This window comes from Eretmochelys imbricata, chromosome 4 (assembly GCF_965152235.1).
Source record: "Eretmochelys imbricata isolate rEreImb1 chromosome 4, rEreImb1.hap1, whole genome shotgun sequence".
In the NCBI taxonomy this organism is placed as follows: Eukaryota; Metazoa; Chordata; order Testudines; family Cheloniidae; genus Eretmochelys; species Eretmochelys imbricata.
Genome location: NC_135575.1, coordinates 59,511,668 through 59,530,488, shown reverse-complemented (window position 1 = coordinate 59,530,488; position 18,821 = coordinate 59,511,668). Strand labels below are relative to the sequence as shown.

Genomic DNA, 18,821 nt, shown 5'->3' with positions numbered 1-18,821 from the left:
ATTGTAGTTAATGCAGTTTTGGACCTTTCTCTGTATTTGTTCTGAGAGATCTTGCAATGAAATCTGCAACTTTAACAGAGGAAGGAAACTTTTTGTCTACTGAGCTAGATAAAGCAAACATTTTCCAATTGGTTTCAACAAAACTGAACATTCTTTGAATGTTATAGAAGTTCCAGTTGAGACTGGAGGCAGAAGAAATCCAGGAAAATAATTACATTCTGTGCATGTCTTTGCTCAGTCTTTGAAAAAAGAAAATGTAATGTTACAGAAGGAGAATGAAAACATGGAAAATTTTACCAACTTTAATAATTTTGCCTTTTCCCAATTATAATTTTAAAAAAGTAATTGGGCCTTGATCCTGCACAGTGATGCATGTGGGCAGATCCCTGCACCTTTGAGGAGCCCTGTTGAAGTTCTTGCATACCACTTCGCAGGATTAATCATTAGTCAGGATACTAGGTTTTAAAGAGGGGAATATGCCACCGTTTCCAAGGGTGTTAAGTTTTCAGGAGTTTTAGTTGTGCTGTAACTCTTTGGATCAGTAGCAATTGGCCTTTCTGTTTGCTACTGGATTTTGTTTCTTCAAGGAAATATAATAGGAGAGTAAGAGAGAACAAATTGCAGGAAATGAGAATATCCATTCAGTTTTGTGCCGTATAGAACTGAAAAAATCCAGGAAATTCACAAGTCTGAAACTATTTTCAACTCACCCTGTCACACTTGAAGAATCACAGTGCATATTTTACATGAATATGTACATCTTATATGTCTCGGTTATCTAAACTTGAGAACTATAAACAAAGTGATTCTGGTGGCTATACTTCTGATGTGACAACTCTATTACATTCTTCTTAATAAGTAACCCTGTGGTACCTCTTTATCTTATATGTTGAACATTTAACTTTCAAGGCATTTTGTCTTAACTATTTTAAGTGAAACAAGGATTACCTATGTATAAATTCAATAATGGCATTTGTTAAAAATTACTCTTACCTTACTGCATTGCTATGTGGGAAACAAAAATTTGATTCCTATTCTCTTACTTCCCCACCCACTATTGGCTGAGTAAACTGAATAAAAAGAAGAGCTGAGTTAAGCTAAACTCAGACTGATTTGTTTCTGGGAAGAGACATATGCTTTAAAGATCTAGCCACCTCAATTACATCAGTTTCCTTTGAGGCTGTCTTCTGTTGAGATCATCAAAATAGTCCAGAGCCCCAAAGGTATTCTGGAATCCTCACGGCTGTAGGATTCTCTAGTATCTATAGTTTCTTTAAGTGTTTTCTTCCACCTGTGGTTGGGCAGGAAGTTGCATCCTATCGTGTTAGATGTTGATTGGCCATACTACTACATGCTTTTGTGATATCTAAGGTTGCTTATTCCAGTTCACCTTGGAAAGAAAACTGCAACCTTGAAAAAGTGTCAGTTAGTTCGGAATGAAACAACCCATCTGTAGCAGCACAGGTTTACATCACTGACTCCCCAGTGAGCATGGAAGCAAATTCACGGTCTCCATTCTAATTCTGAAAACCATACAAGGAATTCACCAAAACCTATATAAGAGAACTTCTCTTTTAAGGATCATGACCTCTCATGTCAGCTTCTGTCTTCAGGAATCATGCAGCTGTCAAACATATGAGTAAAATCAGGAGTGTAAGACCCTGCTTTCTCAGTGGCTGGCCCTAAATATGGACTCTGTCTTTCAAGAGTGAAAATGACCTTACATCTTGCTGCTTTCAGGACAAACTGTAAAATGAACTTAATTGACATAACTTTTCAAAATTTCAATAAAAAATTAACCCTGAAGAAAGAAGAGAACCGGGGATTAGACTCATTTTGAATGTAACAAGGTGTTTATATACCATAAACACATGATGAGTATAACACATTCTATATGCATAAGTAGATAGCCCCATCCCATCTCATCTTCTGTCCTCCCTCACCCTTGTTCTCATCCGCTATTTAACTCTTGTCCTCAAGCTATCGTTCTCATGAGGTTCTTTTCCTTTCCAATACAAGCATGCTTTGGTCTCCCCCTTTTAAAGAATCCTAACCTTGACCCTATCTCTCTTGCACACTATCACCTAATCTCTCTTCTTTCCTCCATTTCAGAACTCATATGCTCTCTACTATCACTGTCATCTGTAGTTCCATTCTTCCAATATCATTCTTAACCCTCTCCCATCTGACTTCCACTTTATGTGCTCCACTGAAACTGCTCTGAAGTCTCTAAAATAACTTCTTTCTGGTCAAAACTTAGGGCCTATATTCCATCATTGTCCTCTTTGATTTCTCTGCAGTTTTTGATATCATGGACCACTCCTTATTTGTTGAAATGTTTTCCTCATTGTCTTTTGTGTTTGTCATCTTATTGTTCTCCTCAGACCTCTATGATCATTCCTTTAATGGCTCGTCTACTGAGTCATCCTCTCCCCTTTTTTGTGGGTGTCCCTGAGAGACTCACTCTTTGGTCCCCTTCTTTTCCTCTACTCCCTGTCTCCAGATACTCTTATCTGCAGGCCTGGCTCTAACTACCATAGTTATGTTGAAGACTCACAAATCTCCTTCTCGACTCTATCCCCTCATCCAGTCTAGTGTCTTGGCCCGTGTTCCTGATATCTCTTTATGGATGTCCATTTGCCATCTTAATCTCAGTATGGCACAAACGGAGCTTATGATCTCCCACCCTGCCAGCCATGCTTTCTCCCTTTTCTCTATCACTTGGACAATAGCACCATCCTCCTAGTCACTCAGTTCCATAATCTGGGTGCGATTGTTGACTCAGTCCTCTCACTTATTGCACATGTTGAGTTTGTTTCTAAATCTCAGTGCTTTTCTCAATGCTATCCTTTCCTCTCTATTTTCTCAGCCAAAATCTCATAATTAGGGCACTGCAGGCATACTACTTTTGCATCCACATCCGATCCGCAATCCACAAAAAAGATCCAGAGATGCAAATATCTGCGGGTATAAAGCGGATATCCAGAGATTTGCAGGGCTCTACTCATAATTTCACATCTTGATTACTCCAACCTCTCTTCTCTGGCCATCAAGGATGCAATCTTGCTCTCTTCATGTGTCTTCAGAATGCTGCTCCTAAAATCACCATTTTGGCTTATTACTATGACTGCATCAGCACCCTCTTGGAGCCCCGCTACTGGCTCCCTCTTCACTTCCACATCCGATACAAACTCTTGTCTTTATATTTAGGGTCCTTCATAATTTATTCCCACCCAGCCTAGATGACCTAGTAACCTATTATGTTATTGACCTCTGCTTTCTCCAGTATTCCCAGGCACCCACCAGTTAGCGTCTCCCTTAAACACTCCTGCACTTTCTGCCAACTGTCCTTTATGGATGGGAAAAGCTCCCTGATTATATCCAAACAACCACTAGCTTATCTTCCTTCAAATCTCTCCAAAAGACTCACCTGTGCCAGAATAGCTACAAAACCCAGCCTGCTTATCATGGCTGAATGGGTGACAAGCTGTGCCTATTTCTCTTCCTCTTTTTTTCCTTTTCCTTTCTTCCCTACCTGTCATCCCAATTAAAAAATAAACAAACAAAGCCTACAATACATGAAACAAAAGTACTTTAAAACACAGCTGTTTCAATAACCATTGTGGCTCAGTTGACCTCAAAGTGGCCCTAGTGGCACTTCAGTGAACGGGCCAGTTGCCTCTTCATGTGACAGAGGCCAGAACTCAGAGAGGGAAGAGGGTGGGAAGGGAGGAGTAGCCAGAGCGAAAAGGCTGAGATAATGAGAAGGGCAACTGGAGAAATCAGGAGATAGAGAGAGAAAGAAAGAAAGAAAGAAAGAGCCAGTTTTTCAAAGACATTTAGGCATCTAAGGATGCAGATAGGCACCTTTTGGGATTTTCAAAAATGCCTATTCACCTAATTCCCATTGAAATCAAAGGGAAGAAGGGAGTGGGATGGGGTATAATAATTTATGTATCAATTGTAAAGCTTTTTAGGGATACTTGAGAAAGAGTTGTGCTTATAAATATAAGATATTACATTTAATAGTGATATAATTTTGAATTGCCTTGCTTTTGTTGGTTTGTGTCACATCTTTAGGGATTTTTTTTTAGCATGCCACAGTTTTAGTTGCAAATATATCTAAACACAGTTCTATTAATTATTTAAAAATAAACAATTATGCATAGGGAGTTGATGTAGAGGGGTTTGAATTCTTTTGTTGTATAATTTTTACTTAAGTGGGAACTTAAAAAGAATATCTACAGGTAAAGGGTTTTAAAATATTTCTAGATTTTTATCCAAGTAAATTGGCCTATGGAATTGAGAACTTTAAGAGCCTCTCAATGGATATTTCTGTGCAATTTAAAAGAAAAGCTGTTTGCATCACATATTAGTTGAAGTTTTCAAGGACATATTATTTCAAAATTGATATGTCTTTACTGAATTATATTTTCAGTAAACATTTATCAACAGAAAGCATATGTAGTAATTGCAGTCTAACCAAAGTATCCTAAATCTGACTCATGAAAGTATTCAGGTATAGAAGGAATATGTCTTTTGAAGGGAACAGTAAGTCAAGGATTTAAATCAAATAAACATTTCCACAACGTATACAAAATATATCCTATGTAATTATCCTGAAGTACATAAATGTTAACCTACTTCTACTAAGCTCATCAGTTTTTGAAAGCCATAATGAAAAATGTTGACTTAACAGGTGTACAATTTCTTAGAACAAAATGCCTTCAGGGGAAATCTGCAGAGGGGTTCATTTTGCAGCATCAGAGCTGACTTGTCATATTAATAGCCTGCACCCGCCTGTGAAAGCCTAAAAATGGAATTGCAGTACTCCATGTTGTACAAAAGGACATTGTGCAAGAGACTGAAAAGCTGCAGTACTGAACAATCATACACACATTTCCAGCAGAAAATATCAAATTCTTCAAAATTATATCAAAATTTAGGTTTTTGAATGACACCCTTTTAGTATTCAGCATTATTTTAATACTTACTTTTCACTTTATTTTTAGACTTTCATTCTGATTTGCAGTACTGTTGCATAATATTTTTAAATCAGTAGACAGAAAATATATTAATAGGCATTAAATACAGTATTTCTCTCGAGGTGGTCACGTAAACGACCTTCATTATGATATCTCTCTCTGTTACATAGGTTGATTTTGTGCACAAACACATTATATTTTAAGCAGATTTTCCTTTTAAGGTTAGCCCATTATGATTTTACTTTTCAAATTACTATTTTAGTAGGCTTATTTAAATATCAGATAATTTTCAAGCCGGTTTCATTTAAGGCTGTCGATTAATCGCACTTAACTCACGCGATTAACTCAAAAATATTACTCTCGATTAATCGCAGTTTTAATCTCACTGTTATACAGTAGAATACCAATTGAAATTTTTTAACTATTTTGGATGTTTTTCTACATTTTAAAATATATTGATTTCAATTATAACACGGAATACAAAGTGTACAGTGCTCGCTTTATATTATTATTTTATTACAAGTATTTGCACTGTAAAAATGATAAACAAAAGAAACAGTATTTTTCAGTTCACCTCATTCAAGTACTATAGTGTGATCTCTTTATTGTGAAAGTGCAACTTACAAATGTAGAGATTTTTTGTTACAGAACTGAACTCAAAAACAAAACAATGTAAAACTTTAGAGCCTACAAGTCCACTCAGTCCTACTTCTTGTTCAGTCACACTAAGAGAAACGAGTTTGAATACATTTACAGGAGATAATGCTGCCCGCTGCTTATTTACAATGTCACCTGAAAGTGAGAACAGGCATTTGCATGGCACTTTTGTAACTGGCATTATAAGGTATTTACATGCCAGAGATGCTAAACATTCGTATGCCCCTTCATACTTCAGCCACCATTCCAGAGGACATGCTTCCATGCTGATGATGCTCATCAAAAAAACAATGTGTTAATTAAATTAGTGAGCAAACTCCTTGGGGGAGAATTGTATGTCTCCTACTCTGTTTTACCGCATTCTGCCATGTATTTCGTGTTATAACACATGTTGTTCGTTTTAAGAACACTTTCACTACAGATTTGACAAAACACAAAGAAAGTACCAATGTGAGATTTCTAAAGATAGCTACAGCACTCAAACCAAGGTTTAAGAATCTGAAGTGCCTTCCAAAATTTGAGAGGGATGAGGACATGCTTTCAAAAGTCTTAAAAGAGCAACACTCCGATGCAAAAACTACAGAACCCGAACCACCAAAAAAGAAAATCAACCTTCTGCTGGTGGCATCTGACTCAGATGATTAAAATGAACATGCATCAGTCCGCACTGCTTTGGATTGTTATCAAGCAGAACCCGTCATCAGCATGGATGCATGTTCTCTGGAATGGGGGTTGAAGCATGAAGGGACATATGAATCTTTAGCACATCTGGCACGTAAATATCTTGCTACACCGGCTACAACAGTGCCATGAGAAAGCCTTTTCTCACTTTCAGGTGACATTGTAAACAAGAAGAGGGCAGCATTATCTCCTACAAATGTAAACAAACTTGTTTTTCTGAGTGACTAGCTGAACAAGAAGTAGGACTGAGTGGACTCATGGGCTCTAAAGTTTTACATTGTTCTGTTTTTGACCGAAGTCATCTTTTGTACATAATTCTACATTTGTGAGTTTAACTTTCATGATAAAGAGATTGCACTACAGGACTTGTATTAGGTGAATCAAAAAATAGTGTTTCTTTTGATTTTTACAGTGCAAATATTTGTAATAAAAAATAAATAGAAAGTGAGCACTGTATGCCCTTTGTAAGTGAAGACTTTGTATTCTGTGTTGTAATTGAAATCAATATATTTGAAAATGTAGAAAACATCCAAAAATATTTAAATAAATGGTATTCTACTATTGTTTAACAGTGCGATTAATTGCGATTAATTTTTTTTAATCGCTTGACAGCCCTAGTTTCATTATATTATCCAGGTTTAATTTGTTTTCTTTCTTTGACATATATTCATGAATGGACTACCCCAAAGTTCCAGTCTTTTTGTCAGAGTTCTGCTGCAGGGATCAGAGTTCTTATAAAACCTTTAGGTGGCATACAGTACTTCTAGGGCTTTAGGTTTTTAATTTACCATATTATGATGATTTATTTGTTGTCTTACAGCAGCATCTAGCAGCCCCCAGCAAGACTGGGTCCGTGCAGTGCTAGGTGCTGAACAAATGGAAAAGGTCCCTGCCTTTACATGCTAAGTAGACCAGACAGACATAGGGTGTGAGGGAAAACAGAGTCACAGAAGTCTTGCCCAAGGTCAGCCAGCCAGTCAGTGGAATAACGAGGAATAGAACCCAGTTCACCTGAGTCCTAGATTACTGACACCAATATAGAGCTCTTCCTAGCCATGACTAATGGCCTCCTTGATCTAGCTGTTTCCTTTGCCACAGTTGACCGTTTCAGTGCTACAGTCAGTTCTCTTGACTCTTCATTTTCTTCATACTTCTCTGACCACTACTTCACCACAATGCCTGAGTGGTTCCTCATCCCTTCACCACAATCTGCCCGTGTTTCCGGCAGTGATGTTGTTGGCCTTTCCTCTTCACCCTCTATATTCTTTTTGTGAATAACCTCATTCACTCCCATATTTCTGTTACCTTTTCTACAGTGATAACTCACAAAACTACCTCTCTCATTTACCCCTCCCCCCCCCAGCCATCTTGCCTCTCTGACATCTTCACTGGTATCTCAAACTCAATAAAGTGAAAACTGAACTTGTCCTCTTTTCTCCCAAATGCTTCTCCTTCACAGTTACTGCTTTTATTATGTCTGTGGCACAAACTGACCACCTCAGTATTGGATTTGACTTTTGTCTATTCTTTTGAATCCATGCTCTTGGCAAATCCTGTCATTTCTTTCTCTACCCCTTCTCTGAGCTATCCTCAGTCATGTCATAAAACCTCTTTATATATGTACAGGACATCTGTCACCACAGCTGCTGCAAACTCATCCTCTTCTGATGTGCCCAACATTGCATCATGTCCCTTCCAGTCTAGTCTGCATAAACGGATGCAAATGAAATAATCTTCTCTTACATCACTCTGACTGTGTTACATTAGCACTTTGCTGCTGTCCTCTTTCCTTCCACATCAGATTTAAGCATAAAACTCTTCATGATTCTGCCCCGCCGACAATTCTGCTCTTATTTCCTCCTTTTTCCCTACTATCTACAGTTCTCCCAATCTGAAAAACTGAACATCCTTTTGTATCCTTCCCACACCCTCATCTCCATGCCTTCTTCCTTTCTTTTATTCATTGAGAACCAAATATCTACCCTCTCTTCATTCAAATCCATCCTTTGGGCTTGATTCATAACTGCATACAATTGGAGTAATGCATTGGTGAAGAAGAACCTTATTTGCAAAGCTTTCAGAAATAATCAACCACATATAAGATGACTGATTAAGCAGTTCAGAGTGTGTTTGTTTTAAAAAAGATTGGACTCTGTTGTGATAGTTTATATTGCATCTGCCCTGTATTGTCTATTTCTAATTTAGATTGTAAACACTTTGGGGCAGGGACTATATCTTTATTTTTGTACAAAGCAGAGCTTTGTACTTATGGGTCTTAAATAACCTGTAATGATGATAAAACTTTAGGGGCTCCCAAAAACCTCAACCCCAATGTATCTGAGACCCATTTTTAAATAAGCAGTTTAATCCTGTTCACAGGACAGGCAAGAAATCCATCTAATAAGTGATGCAAATATTCATCTCCTTATTAAAACTCAGGGTCCTGCTTCCTGTAGCACGGTCTATGGTGGGGTGGTTTCTGTTCGCTTTGGAAGCGTGAGGGAAGATTCTATGATAGGTCACCAAGGTAGCTAGAGACTGGGAAGAGAGATTCTGTGCTTTAACAGGAAACTCAAAATCACTACAGAATGGATGGAAAATAGAATGAATGGGAAATATTTATATATATGGTATTCAAATAACATTCTGTTTTGTTTTTGGTTCATTCAGGGCAGCACAATTACCTATGTGCAGGAAGAAATGACTGTATTATTGATAAGATTCGAAGGAAGAACTGCCCAGCTTGCCGATTACAGAAATGTCTACAAGCTGGAATGAATTTAGGAGGTAAGCATACCATTTATAGTTCTTTATTTTAATTTGTTAGGCAAAAATATTTTTAACATGCTGCTTTTTACATACATAGCTGCATAATCTCAAACCTTTCAGGTGGAATTACACTGAGAGAAATGCACAAAAGTTAATAAACCCTACTGTCATTCTAAATCAGTTTTTGGGAGATATGTATTTTATGGCTCAGAACAAGAAGAGTGGGTGTTTGATGATGACAGTAATTTTAGTGGAGTTTCACTAAAGCTAGGAGTATGGAAGCCTCAAGAATTGTGTATGGGATTTTTTGTGATGATGGTGGGGAATGTTCTTGAGATCATTTAAAAACATTGTACACCTTAACAAAAGACAAGTTCTTGCAAAGTGATATCTCTCAGCTTTAATGTTAGTATCCATTCTAGTAAGGATTGAAGCCTTTATATTGATAGATTAGTGCTGCCTAATTCATATTCAAATAACAGGACTCAAAACATTTTCTTCATAATATAATTACCACAGATATTCTGAAAATCATGTTGTTGTCATTGTCATCATGGCAAATCCCAAAGGGACTTGGCCTCCTTGCTGATTGAGCACTACCCAGATCGATCTCTGGCTAGGTCCTTAAAATGGTCTGACTGGATATTCAATGTATGTCCATCACTGGTGATCTTATCACTCTACCGAAGCTGCTGGTGTCCATGTGATCACTGGATGTGTAGTGGCATTCTTTGGTATACATATTTCGGAATTCATTAGTCTTCTATTGCAATATATCCATACAAGACTGCCACTGAAACTGAACCTGTGCTGATGGAGGTGATTGGTGGGTTCTGCTTTCAGCATCCTCATTTCTGATCTTTTCCTGCCACTTGATGTGGAGCAGCTGATGTAGATGATGAGAATCGAAAACATCAATCTAGTCTTCTTCAGCCTTTCTCAGTGCCTGAGTTTCACTTCTGTGCAACAGAGATGATATAACGGTAGTACTATAGATCTGCAGCTTCACAGCAACTTTGGTGTCACAGCGTCCCAGTAGAGGCAACTGAAGGGCCCAAAACTGCTGCCTTACTAGTGTCTGCATCTTTCAAGCATCCTCCTGTACTGTCTATGACACTGCCCAAATGTTTGACAATAGCCAGCTGCTCAATGTTCTGTCTTGACAGGTTGACACTGAGGTGGTTATAATCAGGAGCTGGAGGCTGCTTGATGGTAATGACCAGAGACTTTGTTTTATCTGGATGAATAACCAGACCAGTGTGCACTGTTTCTTGTTAAACCAGATCATCCATCAGCTGCAGCGATTCACTGAATATGATCGACATATTTGAAATCTTGAAGCAGTATGGTGTTCAGCTTAGTGCCACGGCAAGAGCTATCCCCTCAGTCTTGTCCATCAACCAATCAATGCCAATATCAAACTATGATGGTGAAAGAATGCAGCCTTGATGAATTCCTGTGGCAATAGGAAACCATGTTGTGTATCTGTGACTCAAACACAGCTTTCCATTCTATTATAGAGTTCTTCTATCAATGGCATTCCTGGGAAGATAGTGTCAAGTTGCTTCATCAGATCCTACAAACTTGCTCAATGCACTGAATCAAAGTCCTGACAAAAGTCAATAAAAAGTGGTGCACATGGCTTATTAAATTCAGCAGTATTTTCAAATAGCTGTCTCAAGGTAAAGATCAAATTGGCATTGGAACAATCAGTTCTTCTTCGAATAGTGTCCCCATGGTTGCTCTATTTCAGGTGTGGATGAGCCTCTCAAGCCCTTCATCAGAGTTTTTCCACTAGGAGTGTCTGTTCAGCCCACACATGCACCTTATGCCGCCTCCTCTGAGGAAGTGAAAGAGGTGTAACTGAATAGTAGGAAGAGGGCAACCTGTACTATTTATCTACAGAAATGGAAGAGATTCTCCCATTGGCTCTGCTCTCTTGCTCAGAGAAATAAACTCAATTTAATTTCTCACCATCTAATTTGAAGGAAAGATGAACCCCAAACACAAACTAAATCAAAGCTGCCTTATGTGTTGGACTTCCAAAGGAACTTATTTTCTAACCAAATAGGTTGTATGATTTGGACAGGGAAATCTATAGGAAAACTGCTTTAAATTCTAAATTGTAGTTCCCAGATATTGCTCTGGAGAACAAGGACCTCTCTTCCTAGGATTTGTAAAGAAATTGGGTCTCCTTTGTATCCCTCCTGATCTGCTGATCGGAATGAAAGAACCAAAACTGTTACTTAATAGGAGAACTCAAACTCTTCTTTGGTAGAAGAATTTTTAAAGCACATTACATTTTATGATGTAAAAGTTAGCTACCATCTTACTTCTTTCTTCATCTCTGTAATGGAAAACTTTTTTATAGCAACCAAAATTGACAGAATAATGGAAAATCCAGGGTAGATGTTCCACATTTTTCTGCAATAAATGCAGTGAGTTTTTGCAGAACCTCATGTATTTTGCTGATCTTTTTTGACACCATTGGTCTTTTTTCCCAAAAAATATTTTTTCCGGTGTTTACAGTAATACAGACTGTTATGTGTGTATTTTGAGCATGTACATTTTATAGTGTGTTCAGACATTTTTTTAAAATGTAGTACTTTGATTTATGTTAAAGCACCCATGCCCTGTTTTGGCACCTTTTACAAATGTATCTAAAACAATGCTTATAAAAACCAACAGATCTTTGCATGAAGACTCACCAAAGTTAGTATAGCTATTTTATCATTTACCTTCTTTTATATGATGAAAATTGTAACATCATCCATTCTCCTTTTATATTCTGATGGTCTTTGGACAATTATTCATCAAGTCACCACATAATGATTTCTTCAGTGAGGTTATTTACTTCATAAGTCTGTCTGATTTTATGAGAAGGGGCGATAATTAGTAGTTGCTACAAAAGTTAAAGTAGCTAAATGTTAACATAGTCCAACCCTCTCCTTCACAGATCTCTCTCTCTCCCTCTCCCTGCAACAAGTACTGCTTTGAACCTTTTCCGGACCCATTATTTGTTTGGGGTTGTGGGGTTTTTTTTTGTTTTTTTTTTGCTTCTAATGCTGTATGTTAGACTTAATTATTGGAAGACATTCAGATGAAGCAACTGTGTTAAAAATGTATGCTGGCCCATTTTTTAGTCTGCTTTTTTCCAAGAAACTGTAGTTAATTTTCAATTAATTATGGGCCAGAAAGATTTAATCAGTTCTGAAGTTTTCTTCCTGAATATACTATGGTACAGGCCCAAAATACTGTTCTTGCTTGAATCCTATCAGAAAGTTATAAGGTAGGCTGAGGTCTATTGAGATTTGTCCCTTGCAACAACAAGGATTTGATGGTCTTAAAGCTTACTGAAATATTGTTAATATATTTAAGATAAATAGAATTGATTGTCAATTTTCAAATGATTTACCATTCTGGCTGTGGAGACTACAAATCTTATATAAAGAATACATAGGTAAGTTAGGCCCTGATCTTGTATTCACTTACATATGTGATGACTTCATCCATGGGATTCTGTTACTCTGTTAGGTCTACTTACTGAAGTATTCTTAATGTATTCAAGATAATCTGAAAAAAAGATTGGATCAGGTTATTGATAACATGATAAGTCTTTCACTTCTTTGTCTGGATCTAAATTACACTCTGATTTAAAATGGTGGTCTATGTGGTCTCAATTCAGTTCTTAGTGCATAGGTGTTATCCTTTCCCCAAAATTATCATCCTTACATTTGGCATGAATTGTCACCCTTCATAGAAGTATGATTATAAAGTCCAATGTATATGGAGACTGAACAATTTTTTTTTTTTACCCATAGAATAATATCTCCAGGTCATAGTTAAGGCATGCTGAACAAACAGCGTGAAAAATATTTGTGCTGCTGGCTTTGTATTAATTCTCTGAATACTTCATTAAGTTTTAACTGGAAAAAAAAGACATACAGGCATTTATTAGGGCTGATAGGAAAATAGTAATTATTTTCTGTGGAAAAATTCAAAAGAAAACACATTTTCAGTTTTTGGAGAAGGAGAAAAAGAAATGGGGGGAGAAGTGAAACTTTTTAAAGTTGAAAACCAAGAAAAGTTTCAGGTTTCTATTTTTTGTTGAAAAATTTCTCCCAAAATGAAAAATATCTGCAAACATTTCATTTTGATCAAAAACCCTGTATATTTCCATCATATAGTATATGAGTTGATCCCACCATGAACTTATACCTAAAGTTACTCTGCATATTAGTGCCCACCATTACATATGGAGTGTTTTCTCAAGGGAAGTGGTAAAAACCCCATTATGCATTTAAAACTTTAGACTTCACAAAACACTAGGAAATCTAGTTCCTGTAGAGGGAACAATCCTGCATTAGCAGGGAGATGGACTAGTTAGCCAACTACATCTTTTCCATCTTTAATTTCCATAATTCCGCCTAAATGTTTCATAAGAGTTGCCTGCTTTTTCCAAGTCCTAAACTATACAATATGGAATTAACTGTGTCTGTGTGTGTGTCTGTGTCTGTGTCAGAGAGAGAGAATTACCTCTAATTTGAGCCTTTTTTCATTAAACAAAACTTTCATAGCTATTCCAAAGTATTAGTGGTTTAATTTGAACATGCAAATTAATCTGATTTAGCATAACTATATGTTAGAATGGAAAAAGTTACAGAAACTAAATATGCAATCAGTTTTTTGCCCTTATGTAATGTACAGTTTTAAATTTAACAAAAATGTACCTGAGCATATTACCAAATACTTTGTCACCTGAATTATGAACACCTTAGTTTTGTCATTTATATTTGGATTTATTTAGGTAATTTAATTTTCAATGACTCTATCTTTTATTTCCAAACTGAAATGAAAAATTTACTAGAATCAGGTTTATCCCTATTTTCCAAATGCAAATTAAACTAATTTGCATTTGGAAAAGAAGGCACAAGAAGATTGCATGGTTTAAAAAAAGCAACAACCTTATGTTCCATGAGAAAGTTGTATTTTGTTAAATTTTAGGCTGTTTTGTTGTTTTTAACATTTACCAATTTTCAGATGCTTGTTAGTTGTGCTTCACATGATGTGTATATTACTTTACCTGTTTTAGCTCAGTAAACACATTCAGGTTTCACAGAAATCAAACCAGTTACGGTGTTTAATTTTAAAATCTGAGACATTTCTCTTGACAAAAAAAGAAATAAGAAAATCAATGATCATGTTCATTCAATGTTGTCATTTGGGAGGGCATGTTCAGTTTGTAATGTAATTTTGAATCTTTGTAGCCTGCAACTATACTACCTTGTGCTGTGATCTTGTCAGATCTCATAAAGAGAGGCCATCTCTTGGATGATATGTAAACTAAATTCTTTGGTCCTTTTCCTATGCTTGCCCTTCTTATTTCATCATCAGCAAAAACAATAATAATAATAATTGGTACAAATCTTTAGAAGGCACGTTTTGCCAGTCAAAATCTTCTCCCCTGGATCTTGTTTACATTGTTAGAACCACTTTTCCTGCTACTTCACTTTCTGATGTACTCCATGTGAGTAGATGCTCTTCCTCCCCAAATCATTCTGACACTCTGCTTCTTCAAATGGCAGGAATTCAGGCATCCAGAACTTGATTACCTAGAAAGGTATAACTATATTTGTAACTATTTACTATGCATATTTGTGATGTTTTTGCTCTTCTAGAAGAGACAACAGAAGATAATTACAAACACATTTACCTACTGGAGCTGTTAAGAAGGTATTTAGAGAATGATGGCAGCAAATCAAGATTTTGGGGAAATGCTGACATCTGACCTTTAACTGATGAGCAAATTATCCATTTTTAAACTAATTTTGAGGAAACTATCTTCTGCACTTTACATTTTCTTTCTCTAGTTTTATTTGACTTATTGCAGCACAGGAAAATACATTACAATACTATATAAACCAAAAGTATAAATATAATATGTTAAAGCATACATACCAATGTTTATGTGACCTATCAAAACTCCATTAACTGCTATCTGTCAGTAATGACATAAAAACCCTCGTAAAGACTCAGTATCATGAGACAAAAGTTAGTCTTTTTATATCTTGATATCAATCTCGTAACTGTATGAACTAATCCATGCCCTCCTCCTCCATCTATGAGGTTGCTCTTTTGGGGAAACTAAGGTACTAGAAACTCCAAAAGAGCCCTTTGCTCTTTTTCCTGAGAGAGAGCTCTTACTGCCGCTTTGGGTTTTGCACAATTTAAATTGATCTAAAGAGTGCAGTGGCTCCTTCTACTAATGTCACAACCAAAATATATTGTTCATACATTGTTTCTTAGCAGTGTATGTGCATTATTTCAAGTTGTGTTAACTTTGCTTTCATTTTTTTAACCCAAATTACTGTAATGCAATGATTTTTCAAGTTACTGCATTCTTTCCACAAGGAAGAGCTGTAGAGTACACTGGTAAATAGGAGTGGATGGTAAACATTAGAATTGTAGTTGACTAATTTATGGCAATCTAGTACTTGGGTTTTGCTTCTAGTTCTAGTATTTGATGAACATGTGTAATGATGTATTTAATATACAATGCAAAACTCCAAAAACACTAAATGTGACACATAATTTATGAATGAATAAATAAATAGTAATAGATTAATTATATGAATATCTGAACAAGAATGATTTAAGCCTGGCTTTCAGGAAAGATAACATTTTCTTTCTCGGACAGTTATTTTTAAATTCTTTGCATATTAGATTGCCATTTTAAAATGTAGTCAATGCATCTCTCTTGGTATTGATGAAAGTTCGCAGAAAGACACTTCATATACTAAAAATATTAGCACATTTGCACTGTGTCTGTTTTGCTGTTTTTTCCAAGATATCATATTTGGGCAGAATCTTCAGACTTCTAGCCAATTCTTATTAAGCTTTTTTGGATAAAGCTTTTTAATTTTTATTTTACCAGTAAACTACTAATTGGCAGTTGGTAAAAGTTGTTCCCTCACAGAGTAGTATCCTATGAAGCTGTTATTTGTCAATTAATCATCACTTTGACGATTGCTAAAATGTAAGCAAATGCATTAGACTTTTTTTCTGACAACCTAAATATTCCTGTAAAAGTGTCTTTGGAAATAGGCTTTTTTTACACTGTAGCATCAGTTGCAAACAACTCCCCAACATTAAGATCTGTATAAGTAGGGGCATAGCAAGCAGATCGAGGGACGTGATCGTCCCCCTCTATTCGACATTGGTGAGGCCTCATCTGGAGTACTGTGTCCAGTTTTGGGCCCCACACTACAAGAAGGATGTGGATAAATTGGAAAGAGTCCAGCGAAGGGCAACAAAAATGATTAGGGGTCTGGAACACGACTTACGAGGAGAGGCTGAGGGAACTGGGATTGTTTAGTCTGCAGAAGAGAAGAATGAGGGGGGATTTGATAGCTGCTTTCAACTATCTGAGAGGTGGTTCCAGAGAGGATGGTTCTAGACTATTCTCAGTGGCAGAAGAGGACAGGATAAAGAATAATGGTCTCAAGTTGCAGTGGGGGAGATTTAGGTTGGATATTAGGAAAAACTTTTTCACTAGGAGGGTGGTGAAACACTGGAATGCGTTACCTAGGGAGGTGGTGGAATCTCCTTCCTTAGAAGTTTTTAAGGTCAGGCTTGACAAAGCCCTGGCTGGGATGATTTAACTGAGGATTGGTCCTGTTTTTGAGCAGGGGGTTGGACTAGATGACCTCCTGAGGTCTCTTCCAACCCTGATATTCTATGATATCTAATACCTGGCTATACCTAATACATGAATTCAAAATAAGTTACCTTCAGTGTGGCCATTTGTTATGGTGACCAGATGTCCCGATTTTGGGGTCTTTTTCTTATATAAGCTCCTATTACCTCCCCAGCCCCTATCCCGATTTTTCATACTTGCTGTCTGGTCACCCTACATAGAATCATAGAATATCAGGGTTGGAAGGGACCCCTGAAGGTCATCTAGTCCAACCCCCTGCTCGAAGCAGGACCAATTCCCAGTTAAATCATCCCAGCCAGGGCTTTGTCAAGCCTGACCTTAAAATCCTCTAAGGAAGGAGATTCTACCACCTCCCTAGGTAACGCATTCCAGTGTTTCACCACCCTCTTAGTGAAAAAGTTTTTCCTAATATCCAATCTAAACCTCCCCCACTGCAACTTGAGACCATTACTCCTCGTTCTGTCATCTGCTACCATTGAGAACAGTCTAGAGCCATCCTCTTTGGAACCCCCTTTCAGGTAGTTGAAAGCAGCTATCAAATCCCCCCTCATTCTTCTCTTCTGCGGGCTAAACAATCCCAGCTCCCTCAGCCTCTCCTCATAAGTCATGTGTTCTAGACCCCTAATCATTTTTGTTGCCCTTCGCTGGACTCTCTCCAATTTATCCACATCCTTCTTGTAGTGTGGGGCCCAAAACTGGACACAGTACTCCAGATGAGGCCTCACCAATGTCGAATAGAGGGGAACGATCACGTCCCTCGATCTGCTCGCTATGCCCCTACTTATACATCCCAAAATGCCATTGGCCTTCTTGGCAACAAGGGCACACTGCTGACTCATATCCAGCTTCTTGTCCACTGTCACCCCTAGGTCCTTTTCCGCAGAACTGCTGCCTAGCCATTCGGTCCCTAGTCTGTAGCGGTGCATTGGATTCTTCCATCCTAAGTGCAGGACCCTGCACTTATCCTTATTGAACCTCATCAGATTTCTTGTGGCCCAATCCAATTTGTCTAGGTCCTTCTGTATCCTATCCCTCCCCTCCAGCGTATCTACCACTCCTCCCAGTTTAGTATCATCCTACCATTTGTTTTCCTTTTTTAATTTAAGCTGTGGTTTAGTACACCTTAGTGCACTGACTATATATATTTTAACTTCCAACTGAGGGCCAAATACTGTCTCCCATGCCAATCCTGAGTAAAAAAGAGGGGAAAAGGAAGTAGTTTTATAAATATTATTCTATCAACATATCTACTTATAAAATTTTTTTAAACCTAAAAATGGAGGTCTGCAAAAATTTTCCCTTGGAATGTTCAGGTATAAAATAATGTGTATTGGAAGTAAATCATAACTATCCATAAATAACATTATCACAGTCATGAGGGACCTATGTGGTGTTTGAGGGGAACAGAATCTGGACCTTTGCAAGAACATCATCACTTATACTGCATCTTGTTGGTGTAAAAGCAGCTGACAGAACTCTAGAAGCTGCCTATACAGCGGTTTTGGTCAATGGATCTATATATTGCTGGTTTACTGACCCCAGATCTCTCTGCCTGCCCCACAGGCAGGCTGACACTGAACAATAATGCAGCGAATGGAGATTTCTTCCAAGCAGCTTCTCCACTGCCTCTCACTGTACAGTGGAACTCTATCAGTTCTTTTGATTTTTCAGGCACTGTAACAGGAGGCAGGATTTGCCCCCAAGTACACAGTGGTTCTGTATCTGCTTGAGAAAGTATGAAAATTTAGTTAAAGAAAGAGAAATATAGTAATAAACTAGAACTGCTAGTCAAACAAAATATCTAAAAACTAGGACACCTGTTATTTAACTACAGAGTCCAGAGTAACTAGAAACCAAGACAACACCAATTATTTAATTGCAGAATTGTTTAACCACAGTTCCAGAGTGTGTATCCAGTAATACTCATTTAACAATCACTGTTGGCAACTCCACTGTTATCCTAATCCTTTGGGCTCACAGCATTGGTATAATTTTCTACTCCTCTCCTTCCT

General features: G+C 37.3%; 1 protein-coding gene across 3 annotated transcripts in view; it reads left to right on the top strand.

Annotated features, from left to right (window-relative positions):
- The window catches only part of NR3C2 (nuclear receptor subfamily 3 group C member 2), a 278,667-nt gene that overhangs the window by 207,145 nt on the left and 52,701 nt on the right, over positions 1–18,821 (top strand). For all 3 annotated transcript variants that reach the window (XM_077815358.1, XM_077815356.1, XM_077815357.1), the window contains exon 4: positions 8,994–9,110. In XM_077815358.1, the coding sequence (XP_077671484.1) occupies positions 8,994–9,110 (117 nt within the window). The remainder of the gene's footprint in view (positions 1–8,993; positions 9,111–18,821) is intronic.